This window comes from Panthera onca, chromosome X, assembly GCF_046562875.1.
Source record: "Panthera onca isolate mPanOnc1 chromosome X, mPanOnc1 haplotype 2, whole genome shotgun sequence".
Taxonomy (NCBI): domain Eukaryota; kingdom Metazoa; phylum Chordata; class Mammalia; order Carnivora; family Felidae; genus Panthera; species Panthera onca.
In genome coordinates, this window is record NC_138357.1 from 20,365,967 (window position 1) to 20,381,767 (window position 15,801).

Consider the following 15,801-nt stretch of genomic DNA (forward strand, 5'->3'; position numbering starts at 1 on the left):
GCACCTAATACAGTGTGTGACACAGAGCGCCTGGCTGTTTAATGCTTTACTCTACTGTGCATTCACACCACATTCATCTAATTCATGTAATATGAGAATAAACAGGCTTAGTAAAAAGAAAGTGAAATTCATGATTTCTGAATCGGTAGTAACTAATATGGATAGATAGATTACCCTAGGGTTTATTTGGTCATTAGAATATAAAAAATAGCATTCATTCTTATGGAGGCCAATAGCTAATGAGTTATAAACACACCCCTTTTGGCCCAGAGATAGATGAACAAAAAAACCAATGAACCAAACAAACAAAAAACCTCTTCCTCCCCTTGTAAACCCTGAAAAGCAAAAATCTAACTAGTATTGCCTTCCTTTGAAAAACTTTAACATGATAAAAATTTTTAATTTTAAAATAATTTTAACTCTAACCTAGATTTTTCTAAGTTTATTTATTTATTTGAGAGAGAGAGAGAGAGAGAGAGAGAGAGAGAGAGAGAAAGTCCCAAGCAGGCTCCGCACTGTCAGCGCTCTGCAGGATGTGGGGCTCGAACTCACAAACCATGAGATCATGACCTCAGCCGAAATCAAGAGCTGGATGCTTAACCGACTGAGCCACCCAGGAGTCCCTTAAGCTAGATTTTTCTAACTATTTATTCTTCAAATTTCAATAGACACGCATCCCGACTTCTAACTCTGGAACCCAAGAACTCTTGTCAAGTGTGTGTGTGTGTGTGTGTGTGTGTGTGTGTGTGTGTGCGTGTGTGTGTGTTTTAAGTTTATTCAATTTGAGAGAGTGAGAGAGCACAAGCAGGAGAGGGGCAGAGAGAGATGGAGAGAGAGAGAATCTGAAGCAGGCTCCAAGCTGTCAGCTCAGAGCCCAATGTGGGGCTCAAACTTACAAAATGTGAGATCATGACCTTAGCCGAAATCAAGAATTGGATGCTTAACCAACTGAGCCATCCAGGCGCTCCTAATTCTTGGGTTTTACTAACCAGAGAGTATTCTCTTATGCAGTCACATCTCCATCTGCTGCAACTTAAGGTGTCTACTAATTCCATGATCCTGGAAACTAAAATTCCAACTTTTGGGAAAGGTGGGGGGGCAGATAGTGTTCCATTTGACTCCACTTCCACAAGTATTTATCATGTGCTTGAGATGTTCCATGTCTTATGCTAAATGTGAAAACCAAGACTGGTTGAACTAAACTCCCTGCCATCAAGGAGCTCATAATCTGGAAGGAGAGAAAGATGTGTAAATAACCACAACTCAATGGAATAAATGACATACTTACATATTCCATCAATTCTGAGGTTGAGACAGACTGGACCATTGAGAATAATGTGTGAAAGCCCAGGGGGAAAGCTCTTTCCTGACAAAGGATGTGTCTCAAGGACCAGCTGTATTACTGCTCCTCCATTGACCCAAAGTTCAGGTGTGGAATAACGGTGCAGCTGAGCACTGGGATGCATTCAGGACACAGCTGCTAAATCTAAAAACGGTCTATTTGGCACTATAAATGGAGCTGGATTCTGCCTGGAGCCCAAAGACTGCCAAATCCTAATTTAAGACACTGCCTTTCAAAAAACAGAATTAAAAAAAAGAAAGAAAAACTTATAATGAAAATACCTTATGACTTAAATAATACAACACACACATTACCTTTAAATATGATCCATAGTATTTTGTTACATATGAGCTGTCACACTGACTCAAAACAGTTATTTCTTGCTGAATGTCTTCAATTTCATCTTCGGCTTCCTCGAGGTCTATGATTTTAATAGCAACCACTTGCTGGGTACGGTTATCAATTCCTTTGAAAACTTCTCCAAAGGAGCCTTTCCCAATGCGTTCTAACTTTGTGAACAGTTCTTCTGGATCAGCTATGTTATTCTAAGGGGGTGGGGGCAGGAAAGAGAAAGAAAGAAAACACAAATGTTTTGCATCAAATTTTTTGAAATGAAGGAAAATAAATCACATAAGACAATAACACATTTTTAAAAGCATATAAACTCCCTTGACTCTCCACATGTGCTTTGTTAGGGCAATTATAATCCCAAACAGCCAAATAGTCCATATTCTACTAGATCACCCACACTAACCGGGCTTAGCTGATCCTGTTACCACAAAACAAGCCCATGCAGCAAAATGTTATCTCTGATGCCTGTCAAAGGGCCAGGTACTCTTTACTTTGACATTGGCCTTAGCAACATTTTTTTTCTAGATAGATTTCCTCAGGCAAGGGAAACAAAAGCAAAAATAAACTATTGGGACTACGCAAAAATAAAAAGCTTTTGCACGGCAAAGGAAACCATCAACGAAACAAAAAGGCGACCTACTGAATAGAAGATATTTGCAAACGATACACCCAATAAGAGGTTAATATCTAAAATATATTTAAAAACTTATACAACTCAACAACAAATAAACAAATAATCTGATTTTTAAATGGGCAAAAGACCTGAACAGACATTTTTCTAAAGGCATACAGATGGGCAACAGACACATGAAAAGATGCTCAACATCACTAATCACCAAGGAAATGTGAATGAAAAACAAAATGAGATATCACCTTACACCTGTCAGAATGGCTGACAAAAAATAACAAGTGTTGGCAAGGATGTGGAGAAAAAGGAACCTGCATGCACTGTTGGTGGGAATGTAAATTAGTGCAGCTACTGTGGAAAACGGTATGGAGGTTCCTCAAAAAAATTAAAAATAGAAATATCATATGATCCAGTGATACCACTACTAGGTATTTAGCCAAAGAAAATGAAAGCATTAATTCAAAAAGATAGATGTACCCCTATGTTTATTGCAGCATTATTTACAATAGCCAAAATATGGAAGCAACCCAAGTGTTCATTGATAGATGAATGGATAAAGAAGATATGGTATACACACACACACACACACACACACACACACACACACACACACGATGGAATATTACTCAGCCATCAAAAAGACCAAGATCTTGCCATTTGTGACAATATGGATGAAACTAGAGGGTATTATGCTAAGTGGAATAATCCAGACAGAGAAAGACAAATACCATGTGACTTCACTTGTATGTGTAATCTAAAAAACCAAAACAAACAAAAAAACAGACTCTTAAATACAGAGAACAAACTGATGGTTGCCAAAGAAAGGGTGGGGGGCAGATTGAAATAGATAAAGGGGATTAAAAGGTACAAACTTCCAATTATAAAATAAATAAGTCACAGAGGTAAAAAGTATAGCATAGGGAAAATAGTCAACAATATTACAATAACATTGTTTGGTGACAGATGTTTACATTTATTGTGGCGAGCACTAATGTATGAATCATTACCTTGTATGCTTGAAACTAACATGACACTGTATGTTAATTATACTTCAGAAATATGGGGCCAGGCACTTTTTAGGATGAAGCAGTGGACTAGGCAGGGTCTGCACATTAATGCAAGGGTAGCGATGGTGACAAGAGCACTTAACCTGAGCTATAAAGTAGGTAAATTGTTTAAAATTCTAACATTCTGGCAGCAAAATATTACCTCTTAACTCTTCTTCTCTCTGATATTCCAATTATTCCACCTGTACTCCTAAACCACCATGTAAACAACACAGAATGCAAAAGGCTCAAGAATCTACAAGTTTTTTTTTTTTTTCTTTGCTTGGGATCGTATCTGTATGTAATATTTTCATTGATGGTTGAAATAAGCTTCTTCTCTGCCTTGATCATAAATGCTGGTGCTCGTTTGGAAATGGTAATATGTTGAACTTTTGCAACTCATCCCACAGTAGGAATCTAGAAATCAACATTTTGCTACAATGAAATCTGGAATCAAGCATAGGTGTTTTAGGTTACAAATGCCTCGGTATGACTTCTGCTCATAAATTCACTGTCCTTTCCTGATTCAGAAATATCCTTCACCTTATACAATTTTTAATCCAAATTTTCCTCCAACAAGACAATATTTGTATCATTATTTAAACTCACATTGCCGAATATATACTCCTGATCCAGTAGAAACACAGTATTTCCAAACCTCCCCCAAATAGGCATGTTATTAATTTATACCTAAATGCGTCAAAATATAAAAGGATGCTATCTAGTTCTGGTGAGCTACATGTATTTAATCTGTCAATTGGACCTAGATTATCTCTTCATTTACTACAATTTTACCTATTCAACAATTTCAGGAGACAATTTCAGAGTTAGCATGATCCCTTAGTTCTTCTTTTATTAGACAACAAGATCATCAAAGCTTATTTTTGTTTCTCATCCAGTTCTTTGTGGCACTGTCATCAAACAGACCCACTATGATCCCATTAAACTGCCTGCCTTTGAGTAACCTAAAAGCTTATGCCTACTTTTACAGAATGTCACCAACTTTTCTTTTTTCAACCTGTCCAAAATTCAGTTTGTACATGACCTGCTTAATTTATAAGCTTCCCCATTCTCCTCGATTGGATTTTTTCCATTCCTCAGAGATGCACTTTCCATGTAGTAGTCTCTTTGATATTTGCAAGCTACTTGTTATCCCCTCCCATCTCTATACCCACATAGAACAAATATATCTGGAGCTTCCATATGGGCTTGTAAAAATAACTTAGATTTCCAGGAGGCTGCAAATGGGTCTTAATGCTTACATTTTGTTATATACCTTCTCTAAAACTTGAGTATCACCATCATTATTGACTTCCCTGGTGTTCCCTTAGCAAGACATTGTACTTCGTTGTGATTAATATTATTTAGCAGCTAACCCACAAGTTACCTCTTTCTACTTGTGGTGATGGTTCTGGTCTTTCCAGTACTTTGTGGCAGAAATATTCACCAAAGCTTTGTGATAGGTTTACCTCTCAGTAAGTTCCTAAATTCAGTGGATTTGGAAAAAGAAAAGTAATAAATCTTTCCATTTTTCTGATATAGCTACAATACAAATCTGAAGTTGTAAGTATACCACTGACTAAAAAAATACATAGTGTGCACTCCCTGATAATACATTCTGGACTAGCAAGTGTATTCCTTTAACTTTATAACAAGATTTTGTTGTAAGCAACAAAGATTAAATCCTAATCTCCTTAATTCACGTTTTAAAAGGATTTGACTGAAACAATCAACTCCAGGGAGAACATGGCTGTCCTATAATAAAATGAGTTTCTGAAAGTATGTAAACAAAGATTTAAAAATCAAGTCACATTTTGAATTTTAAAAAAGCTCTGAAGTGAATCCTAGCTCATGAATAGCTTCCCATCATAAATCCAGGAATACCATGTTGGAGAAACAAAAAGAGAAAGTTCCATCATTTACAATGTTTGTACAACTCTTCACAAGTATAATAATCTCACCTCCCTGTCTACCTGAAGGATAAAGATCCCTGCCCTGTTTACCAATTCCTGAATCTTGGATAGATAATACCCAAGTACTCTCTTTCCCTTCCCCATCTCACCAGCTTCTTAAACCAAAGTATACCAAATCTTTATTAAGATAGGTTTCCTTTCTGTTTTTCGTGCAAGGGCAGAGTCAAGCAAATAAATGGTAAACATCGCAAGTAATACAATAGAAAATGATCTATATGTATACACAATGGAGTACTACGTGGCAATGAGAAAGAATGAAATATGGCCCTTTGTAGCAACGTGGATGGAACTGGAGAGCGTTATGCTAAGTGAAATAAGCCATACAGAGAAAGACAGATACAATATGTGTTCACTCTTATGTGGATCCTGAGAAACTTAACAGGAACCCATGGGGGAGGGGAAGAAAAAAAAAAGAGGTTAGAGTGGGAGAGAACCAAAGCATAAGAGACTCTTAAAAACTGAGAACAAACTGAGGGCTGATGGGGGGTGGGAGGTAGGGGAGGGTGGGTGATGGGTATTGAGGAGGGCACCTGTTGGGATGAGCACTGGGTGTTGTATGGAAACCAATTTGACAATAAATTTCATATATTTAAAAAAAGAAAAGATCTATATGAAGAAGCTGATTGGCCTGCTCATTCACACCACTCTTCTTCAGAGTCTCTAAGAAAGTCACGTCAAGTCAACTCCCTCTGCATCCAAATCTAATCTTAAGAATATTAAAATATTAAAGAAAAAGAAAATTAATATTATATTAAGAATTTCCAAAGAATATTAAAATCTCCTACTCTTCCTACCTCTACTGCAAAATCTCAGTTTACTACTATGTCTGTATTTGCATTGCCTTCTCAAAGCTGTATTGCAGGATGGAGTTCTAAGTTATGTAGCAGCAAATGGGAGGAATGGCTACATTAACTTCACGTTGATTTAAAACTAATGGTAGTTGATTTCTACATGTCCCACAAAAACAGGTCCATGCAAATGGGAACTTCACAGGTGCACCTCAGGACACTTACATTATTCCTTGACGTTCTGTACTTGTCCTTTGCTTGGATTTGAACTCTTCAGCTGTAGTTACACTATTACAAACTTAAGTCTTAGACAGAAGTTATCATTACTAATAAAACAATAACCGGCAACAACCTTTCACTACGGGAATACTCTTAGGATGTCTAAAAGGGATATCTTACTGTGGCAAGTCAGGGGCAGAGGGAAGAAGGCTTCCTGCATACTTAACTCACAGAATCAGGGGGCTGGAAGGACTCATAAGGGTTCTCTAAGGAGTCTTCATTCCTGGCTAAACATTATTATTTTGTTTATTTATTTTGAGAGAGAGAGAAAGAAGGAGCGCAAGGAGGGGAGGGGCAGAGAGAGAGTGAGACAAGAATCCCAAGCAGCCTCCACACTGTCAGCTGGAAGCCTGACATGGGGCTCAAACTCACAAACCGTGAGATCATGACCTGAGCCGGAACCAAGAGTCAGACGCCTAAGTGACTAAGCCACCCAGTTACACCAGTACAACTTTTAAAATGCAGATACCTAGGCCTCATCCCCAAACTACTGATTCAGGATCTCTGAAATTAGGGCCCAGCAATAAGTTCTTGTTTTAAAGTACTACAAACTACTTCCTATGTAGTCATTTTGGCACCAGACTTGACATCAGCATTGGGAACCACTGAGCAGACATCTGAAATTTGTATCCTTGATTACAGGGAACTTGTCACCCCTATTTTTCCTCGGCAAGACTGTGGCTATCTTCTAACTGTGCACACTGAGAGTGGACAACTTAGGAGATTAAAATAAAACCAAAGGGACTTTGGTATTTATATATACATAGCTATATTTAAAAAATTAAGTCTGCAATACTTCTAAGGACACATCTCTAAAATTAGTGCCTACCCTCAAATAAGACCAGAAAAGTAATATTTAGAAAAACACACACAATGTAACCCATACCCCCCCCCCCTTTTTTTTTTTTTGTAATTACTTCAGTTTATTCCTTCACTACTCAAGAGGCCAGGACCCCAGGAGACGCCACAAAACAGAGGTAGGATAGCCCAGAGTGCAATGGCTCATACTCTTAGTATAAATATCCTTGAACATTTTTTAACACAATAGTCTATGTGTTAATAGGGTACATAATAGGTTCAGATCTAATTGATGATGGTTTTGAGTTACCAGTCAACATTGGCAAAGAGTAAAAGTTTAGCTACTAGAAAATGGGTACAAATTGTGGGAAGGTGGTGGTGGAGAGGGAAAAAGGTTTCCCTCGAACGTCTTAGGGTCCCTGGCTGGGTCTGAAAATTAAACTCACAAAGACTAACAGAAGAAAAGCATATACATTTACTTAATGTCAGTTTTACATGACACCAGAGCCTCCATAAGGAAATGAAGACTCAAAGAAATGGTTAAACTAATGTATTTTGATGCTAGGTTGGACAAAGAGTGAGAAATTGTGGAAAGATGTGACAGGACAAAGAAATGTGGTGAACGGGGGAGACTTAGCAAGGCCAGTTTGTTCAGATTCTTCTTGGCATCCTGTTGTCTTTAAAGATAAGGATGCTCCTTTCTTTCTGGTACCATGAGAACACCTCTCACATGAGGATCTTATGACCTGCTTCAGGGAAGGAGGGCAAGGAGGACGGGAAGGGGCAGAGTCAGTCAGAGCGACCTTCCTGCTTCTGCTACTTTCTCAAACTCCTTTACCTTAACATATTCAACATGCCAAGGTGCTATATTTTGGGATAGCATATCCTGAACCCCATCAGGGGCATTGGGACTAGGCAAAATCAGGAGGAACGAGAAAACTGTAGACACAATTAGAATTGGCTTTGAGGTGGGGACCTGGAAAGCCAAAAGTAGTAAAGAACCAAAGGTACAAAATCTAGTTTCTTTGAATCTGAGGTAAAGTAAAACTTCTAGTCTGGAGCTGAGAGTAAAAACAATAGAGTTAGGGAAGAAGAGGAGGTAGATTTCTCAGAGAATTTGACCAGGAAGGGCCGACTGCAAGTGAAAGAACCCTCAAGAAGCAAGAACCCAGCTGAGCAAAGCTGACCTCACACTAGGTTTTGCACTTGCCTCCCTACCTTAATAAAATCCATACTATGAATGCTCTTGGCTACATACTTTTTGCACTTTACAAAGCCTACCAGTGACTCACTGATGAAGAGGGGTAAACAGGAAATGATGAGCAAAGAATGTGCTAATGATATCAGGCTTAGAAAGGAAGGCCTCTTACTCTTTTCATAGTCTCAAGTGGTAACACCAGGAGTGACCTGCTGTGAACTGAGGATGCCTAGACAGTTACAGAGAATAACTGAAAACTGTAACCCAACAATATACTCAGGACTAGAGATGCACCCACTTCTCCCAAGCTAGAGAGGAATGCTTTTCTGGATTACGTCCATGTCTATATTAGTACCTGTCATCTAACAAATAGAATGCATAGAAGTCATTTTCTAGGGGCTCCACCAGCCTCACCTGCAATTAGTTCTATTATGACTGCCTATGTTAAGATTGTTTCAATTGCCCTATAACCACTTCTTCAAAAGGTTGTTGAGTGTTTCCTAATCGACATACTGCCAGAAAAAAAATAAAGATTTAAAGTCAACAGCCATCTATCTCTCAGCACTGGTTGTGTTCAAGACGACCGGACACTATCTTTTTATTTTTAAGTTTATGTATTTATTTTGAGAGAGACAGAGGTAGCGCGAGTGGGGGAGGGGCAGAGAGAGGGAGAGAAAGAGAATCCCAAACAGGTTCTGTACTGTCAGCGCAGAGCTGGATAAGGGGCTCCAAACCACTACAATGCGAGATCATGACCTGAGCCAAAAACAAGAGTTGGATGCTTAACCAACTGAGCCACCCAGGCGCCCAGACACTATTCACCTTTTTAAAGTGCTATATATGATCCAAGCACAGCTGACTTCTCCCTTGATAGAACTGTAACAGTCACAGGCTTTTACAGCTGGAAGGAAATGTATAGGTCATTTAGACCAACTCCTTATCACCACCATCAGTAACAAGCATTTATTGTATGCCCACTGGGTCCCAGGCTAATACCATCATATGGAAGCTATGAAATTTAAGGCCATTTATGTCAAAATGATAGCAGAGGTAGGGAGAGGTTAAGAAGGGAAACAGAAATCCTGAAATTAAAAGAATGATAGGATCTTTGAGATGGATGGGAACTTAGCAAATATCTGATCCAAAATCAATTTTTATAGAGGAAAAAATCCTGTAGCCTACAGAGATTATAAATTGTTCAAGGATATAAGGTAGTTAACTGGTGGCAAGGCTCAAACTTGAACCCAGGTCTTCTCTTAAGTCTAAGAAGCTTTCACTACAGCTCGGATTAATTTGTAACTTAAATTTTATCCTTTGGCTATAAAACCAAAATTATTTTCCATCATGAACAGATCACGGAACTGTCCAATGTGTACTTAGTAATATCCTTACGCTTAAAGAGTCTGAAAAATTTTAAAAGAATTTGAAAAACTTAAAATAGAATGTTCCTCTTCTCCAAATGATAGGATTTCTTCCAATTTTGGAATCACTATGCTATTGATTGATCCCTGTAGATATGCATGATTACCAAATGTTTTATACTACAATTCTACAGGGGAGTGACCTGTATGTAATTTTGACTTTCTGGCAAGGTTACTATATTTGGCCCATTGTTTTTTCATGCCAATAACTAAACTGGAATGCACTACCCTCTGGAGTGTGGGAGGCAAGGTAGCGATGGTATTCCAAACCATGATACCCATCAGATCCAACGTCCGGAAGTCAAGCGCTCCAATTCCAGCTTTCTCACACTTCCGTAACCCTTAATACTAATGTTTTCCATTCTGTTCATTTGAAAAGATCCTCAAATTGATGAAATTGTCCAAGAATAAAAATAATACTTTTGTTCTAGATTTTATATGGGCATAGAATTGTTCACATGACCATGTGAAAACTCAGATTATTTTAATAATAAGAATAAAACAAACTCATATTTTTTTCTAAACTTTTGGAGAACATGATGTTGGCAGAGTATTCTTCCACTTTGTACAACCTCAGGTTCATATTACAAGTATCTGATAAAAATTTATGGAGTTCTTAAGAGACCTCTGAGATTTCTATTTCTGAAGTAAAATATTGAGCTGCACTATATTTTGTCTGTGACAGAATAAGAACTAAGGTAAAAACTGGTATGTCTGTACATGTTTCAAATTAAACATGGAGAGTTGGGCTTGAGGTCAATCTTCTTTAGGTGGTCAGTCATCTGAGTTTGTATTTCCATGCTTGAGAGCTCAAAATATTTATCTAGGTGCATAAAGAAAATGTTCCTAGTTTGCCTACTTTTATGGCACACTCCCATTTTTGTATCTCTCTCAGAAGTTATTAGAATTTGCTTTTGCAACATACAGCAGGTGTCAAATTGCCAGGTTTTACGTACATGCAATGAAATAAATGAACTGTAGTCAAAAGTATGGTTACAACAACCCTGGTCTTCCTCGTGGTCATCAGACAGCATTCTATCAACTCACAGTGGAGCCCCCGTCTTTGCTCACCACTTAAAAGGCACTTTTGAGATGGATGAGGCAGCCCTGATCTTACTGGCAAAGGATAAAGTCAAAGGTCTCATACAGTATTATTTTGTGCTCTTAAGCAACAATTTAAGCTTCTAGCAATTCTGTGCATAGCAACAAGAAAAATGTGTTCATAAGGCAGAAATAAAATTAAGTCTATAAGCACTTTTTCATTTTTCCTTTAGTTTATTATTCCTATTTTTAAATGTACCTCATTAGCAAAAATACTTAGAAAATATTCTAGCAAAGGATAACTTCATTAGAATTATTACGAAAGGTTTTTCTTTTTAAGTTTATTTATTTATTTGAGATAGAGAGAGAGCAGGGGAGGGGGAGAGAGAGAGGGAAAAAGAGAATCCCAAGCAGGCTCCACACCGACAGTGCAAAGCCTGATACAGGGCTTGAACCCATGAACCATGAGATCATGACCTAAGCTGAAGTTGGACGCTTAACTGACTGAGCCACCTGGGCACCCAGTACGAAAGGTTTTGACGTCGCAGCGTGAATAACATAGCAGTTTAAGGAGTTTCTCCTGCTGAACAATTTTGAGTCTACTTCACCTTTAAGAACAAAAGAATAATTGAAAATATTCCTTCATCGGAATTCCTCCTACTCAAGAGAGGATAAAAGAGCTTCCTCTGCCCCCCTAATGTGCTTTCTCCTCCGTACCCAAGCTCAGGGCTGAGGGAAAGAACAATGACGTAAGCAGGACACATTCTGGGACATGAAGAATGTGGTTCTTTACACATGTTGGTAAGACAGTTCAATTTACAGTTGAGTAAAGAAGAAAGAGACATCTCTTTGATTCTATTGTCACTTTACCACATATCACAGTTTTTTCTAAAGAAAAATGAAATGCAGAAAGAACGAGATGAAATTCAACCATAACCTCCCCCCACTCTTGGAAATCCTTCAGAAACAGACTCCTAACAGGCAGTGCTTTTATTAGCTCTATTTCCTATAGAGATCTTTAAATTCCTGTTATTTTAATTGAAATTAGAAACGTCACACTATTCTGTTCAGCCAGGTAAAAATCATCTTTGGATTGCAGACCTCTTAAATTAAAGGAAATAACTAATTGTGTCGTTTTGACTAACTTTCTGGGATTTGAAGTTCCCTGAAACCTTTAATTATAGCCATGGGGCAGGGGAAGGAAACATCCTGCAAACAATCACATTCTTCTCTCAATAAACCAAAAGTCAAGGCTATCATCACAATAAATGCTGGATGCAAATTCCATTGCATCATTTAGCTCACTTCTTTCTGACCTTCCAGCCACTCCAAAGGAAGAAGGAGGTCTGGTTTCTTAGAAGTAGTACAGAGGTAAAGAAAGCAGAGAGGTCAGGCAAAATTGCCTTAATTTTGCTTATCCCGGAAATGACAAGAACTCAGCGATTAACTGTCGGCTTCACCATCTGTAAAATGAGGGAAAGAGGTGGGCTCAATGATCTCTCGATCCCTTACTGGTTTGACACTGTGAATGTGTGAGGTATTAGAAGCCAAGTCACTTTGTTCTCCTCCTCCTCATATCAATAGCAGTTGCAAACTCTAGTTTTGAAGGAGTCATTAAGTCAGGGGATGAATTGGCACCAGCCACATGGCTGATTTTATAGTGGTAATGGCACAGTGGCTCAAATGAAAAGTTCCTACTATTCTACTGTTGCCGTAAGGAATTCAGAACCACTAGCAAACTGCATTCAAGTCCCAACTCTGATACTATAATGAAGCAGGCTTAAGAACTAAGGATGGGTAAAGAGCGACAGAGTGAGTTACTGTCCAGACTGACCTCTCACCCCTCACAGGGGACCATGTCTCAGGACATATGAGTGACTGCTCCAGGAAGTGAAGGGGGACCAGAAGTTCAACTTGCATAGGACCTGAGGTTCTGTTAGTCTTCCTCTAATTGTAAATTCAGAAAGTAACATAATGATACTTGCCCATATACAGAACTAGCACAACCACCAAAACTAAGTGCCCAGAGGGAAAATTTCACGGGTATCTTATCATGTACCAAACACAATTGCTTCAGTGAATAGTACCTTAGACATACAAACTTAAATGCAATGCTCCATCGGGGAACAGTTTTACTTTCTTATTTTTGAGCCTTTGAGTCATGCCATTTTCTCTGTCAACACCCGAAGTCTTCCCCATCTCTGGAAATACCACATCTCTTAAACAAACAAACAAACAAACAAACAAACAAAAAACACACCTTTCCAACTCCCCAGGGTAACCTGATCACCTAACAGAATCAATTGCTTCACCCCCTGCCCTCCCACAGCTTTTTGCTTGAACCTCCATTACAGCACACATTTTATTATCTTTGTATTCTCTTTCATTGCCATGATCTTTCCATTTTCTAATGAATAAGCTCATTAAGGATGGGGCTCCGTTTGCAGCCCTTGGATGTTTGCAGGGTGTTTACCTGGGGCCCATCTTTGGATGCAATCTTTGGCGTGAGGTTATCCTTTCCTTTTTTAATTTATTTTATTTGAGAGGGAGGGAGGGAGGGAGGGAGAGAGAGAGAGAGAGAGAGAGAGAGAGAGAGGGAGGGAGGGAGGGAGGGAGGGAGGGAGGGAGAGCAGGAGCCCAATGTGGGGCTCAATCCCACAACCTCGGGATGACCTGAGCCAAAATCAAGAGTCGGAGCCCAACTGAATGAGTCATCCAGGTGCCCCTTGAGGTTATCCTCTCATTTGTAGTTTGATTTCTGACTTTTGGTGCAAAAGAGATGACATTCAATAAACTGAAGGATATTAAACTAGGTATGAAATTCTAAGTCAATCCCTATTCTCACATGTGATTAACATAATAGCAACTTTCCAAAGTGACACCTTTGAGATTTTTTTGTTTCCACTGGAGAGTTTTTTAGGTTGTAAAACAGCAGTTCTTCAAGTAATATGGAGCTATACCCAAAAGCGAGTTGGTAGTAGCCATATATACAAGGATGCATATCAGCAATACATGCAATTATGATTCTGGAAGCACATCTGCAATCACTATTAACCAGAGCCACATGACTGCTTTGTGTCCTGGAGAGTCTAGGGCAATTTCATACTCTAATGCAGAGATTAAAGGTCTCGAAGGGCAACAGCTGTGTATCAGTCTGCCGTACATTTCTTTTAATTTACTTGGGCTAAACACATATAGAAATACACAATTCAATCAGGGATCAGGTTTAACTATAAGCATTAATGGGAAAATAAAGGGATTATTACTGACTAGACAGGATGTTATATAAATATGGCCTGGGATTGATAACAAGCTCTAACTATAAAATATTCATTTGGAAAGGGTGATGAGGCCATACAATGAAAGGAGGACAACGACTCCGCTAATACAGAAATGACAGAACAGGTATCCTAATTTATTCAGGCCATTATTTAATCAAACCCACATACAGGACATTTTAATGTGATGGACCCTGAGAGCCTTATTTTATGCTATCCATACAGGAGGTAAAATAAAAGGATGCCATTCTAGTACTTTCAGAAATAAACACCTTTGGATAGAATCTAAGGCAGAGACACCTCATATCAGATATCGAACTATCACAGATAATGTTACTGTGAATCTTTAGCACACTTATTAAAATGCACGGGATTAACACAAAATTGATTTGCTTGCTGCCTATCTTCCTTCTAGATGGGGAACTCCAATTAAAATCAATAGGTTTGAAGCTTGTAAGCACAGCACTAAATTATTAACACCATGAGTTCTTTCAGAAAATTAACACTGATTGAAAAAGTGGAATTTTACATAGACTTACCTTTTCATTCTTAATGAGAAAGTGGCTGCGGTATAATTTCCCTCCAACATTTTTCTCTTTAATCAAATCTATACTTTGAACGGATTTAATCAAATTGTATTTGCAAGGAGTTACCCAATAGAATCTTAGGACTGAGGAAAATTACCTCTTAGGTCCTGCTGGCTTTAACATTCTATGATCCCAAGAAAATGATACTGATGGCACAATGGTGTCAACAGCAAAGAATTTTAATCTTGGCAAATACAAAGAATAGGGAGGAGATTCTAGAATACTCAAAAAGAATGGTCACTGATATTTTCAACAATCCACTCTGGGTTTCCCCAGAGTGAAAAATACCACCAGAGTGTCTGTTTATGTGTGTGTATGTGTACAGGGCTAAAACAATAATGCTTATTGTTAATTTTTATGCCCTATCTACTTCTTTAAATCATTTGAAGCAGTGCATTCATAAACAAGAATACACCCAGAAATCAAGTAAAAAAAAAAAAAAAAAAAAAAAGGGATGTCTGTGTCGGTAACAGTTGTACCTGAAAACCTAAAGTAAGAACTACTACAAGGAACATAAAAGTTAGCTCTGTAATCAGCACCATGATCCACCCAACATATAGCAGAAATTAGCAGACATGAACAAATCTGCTACACTAACAAAACAGGGGTGCATTTCAACATCCTCCCTGAACTTTCTCACACCCATCTGCATCCCACCCTACACTCCACTGTCAACAGCACGTGTGAATATCCTAACCCCTATCTCTAAAGGTACAGATTCGGCAGTGTTTTGTTTTTTTTTTTAACATTTATTTATTATTAAGAGACAGAGAGACACAGAGTGTGAGCAGGGGAGGGGCAGAAAGAGGGAGACACAGAATCTGAAGCAGGCTCCAGGCTCTGAGCTGTCAGCACAGAGCCCGATGAGGGGCTTGAACTCACAAACTGCAAGATCATGACCTGAGCTGAAGTCGGTCGCCTATCCAACTGAGCCATCCAGGCGCCCCATATTCAGCAGTTTTAACCACCATTGATTTGTGCTGACATTGCTGAAATCTGTTCATGTTATCAAAGCACCACACTTGACAAATTAAATATTCAAATAATGGTGGGGAAATGCTACTGAAATTA

The 15,801-nt window shown here is 38.6% G+C and overlaps 1 protein-coding gene across 1 annotated transcript in view; it reads right to left on the reverse strand.

Moving 5' to 3' along the window:
- Positions 1-15,801, reverse strand: part of STK26 (serine/threonine kinase 26) — a 54,659-nt gene that overhangs the window by 21,188 nt on the left and 17,670 nt on the right. Inside the window, exon 3 of the mRNA XM_081792751.1 lies at positions 1,657-1,887. Coding sequence (XP_081648877.1) covers positions 1,657-1,887 — 231 coding nt within the window. The remainder of the gene's footprint in view (positions 1-1,656; positions 1,888-15,801) is intronic.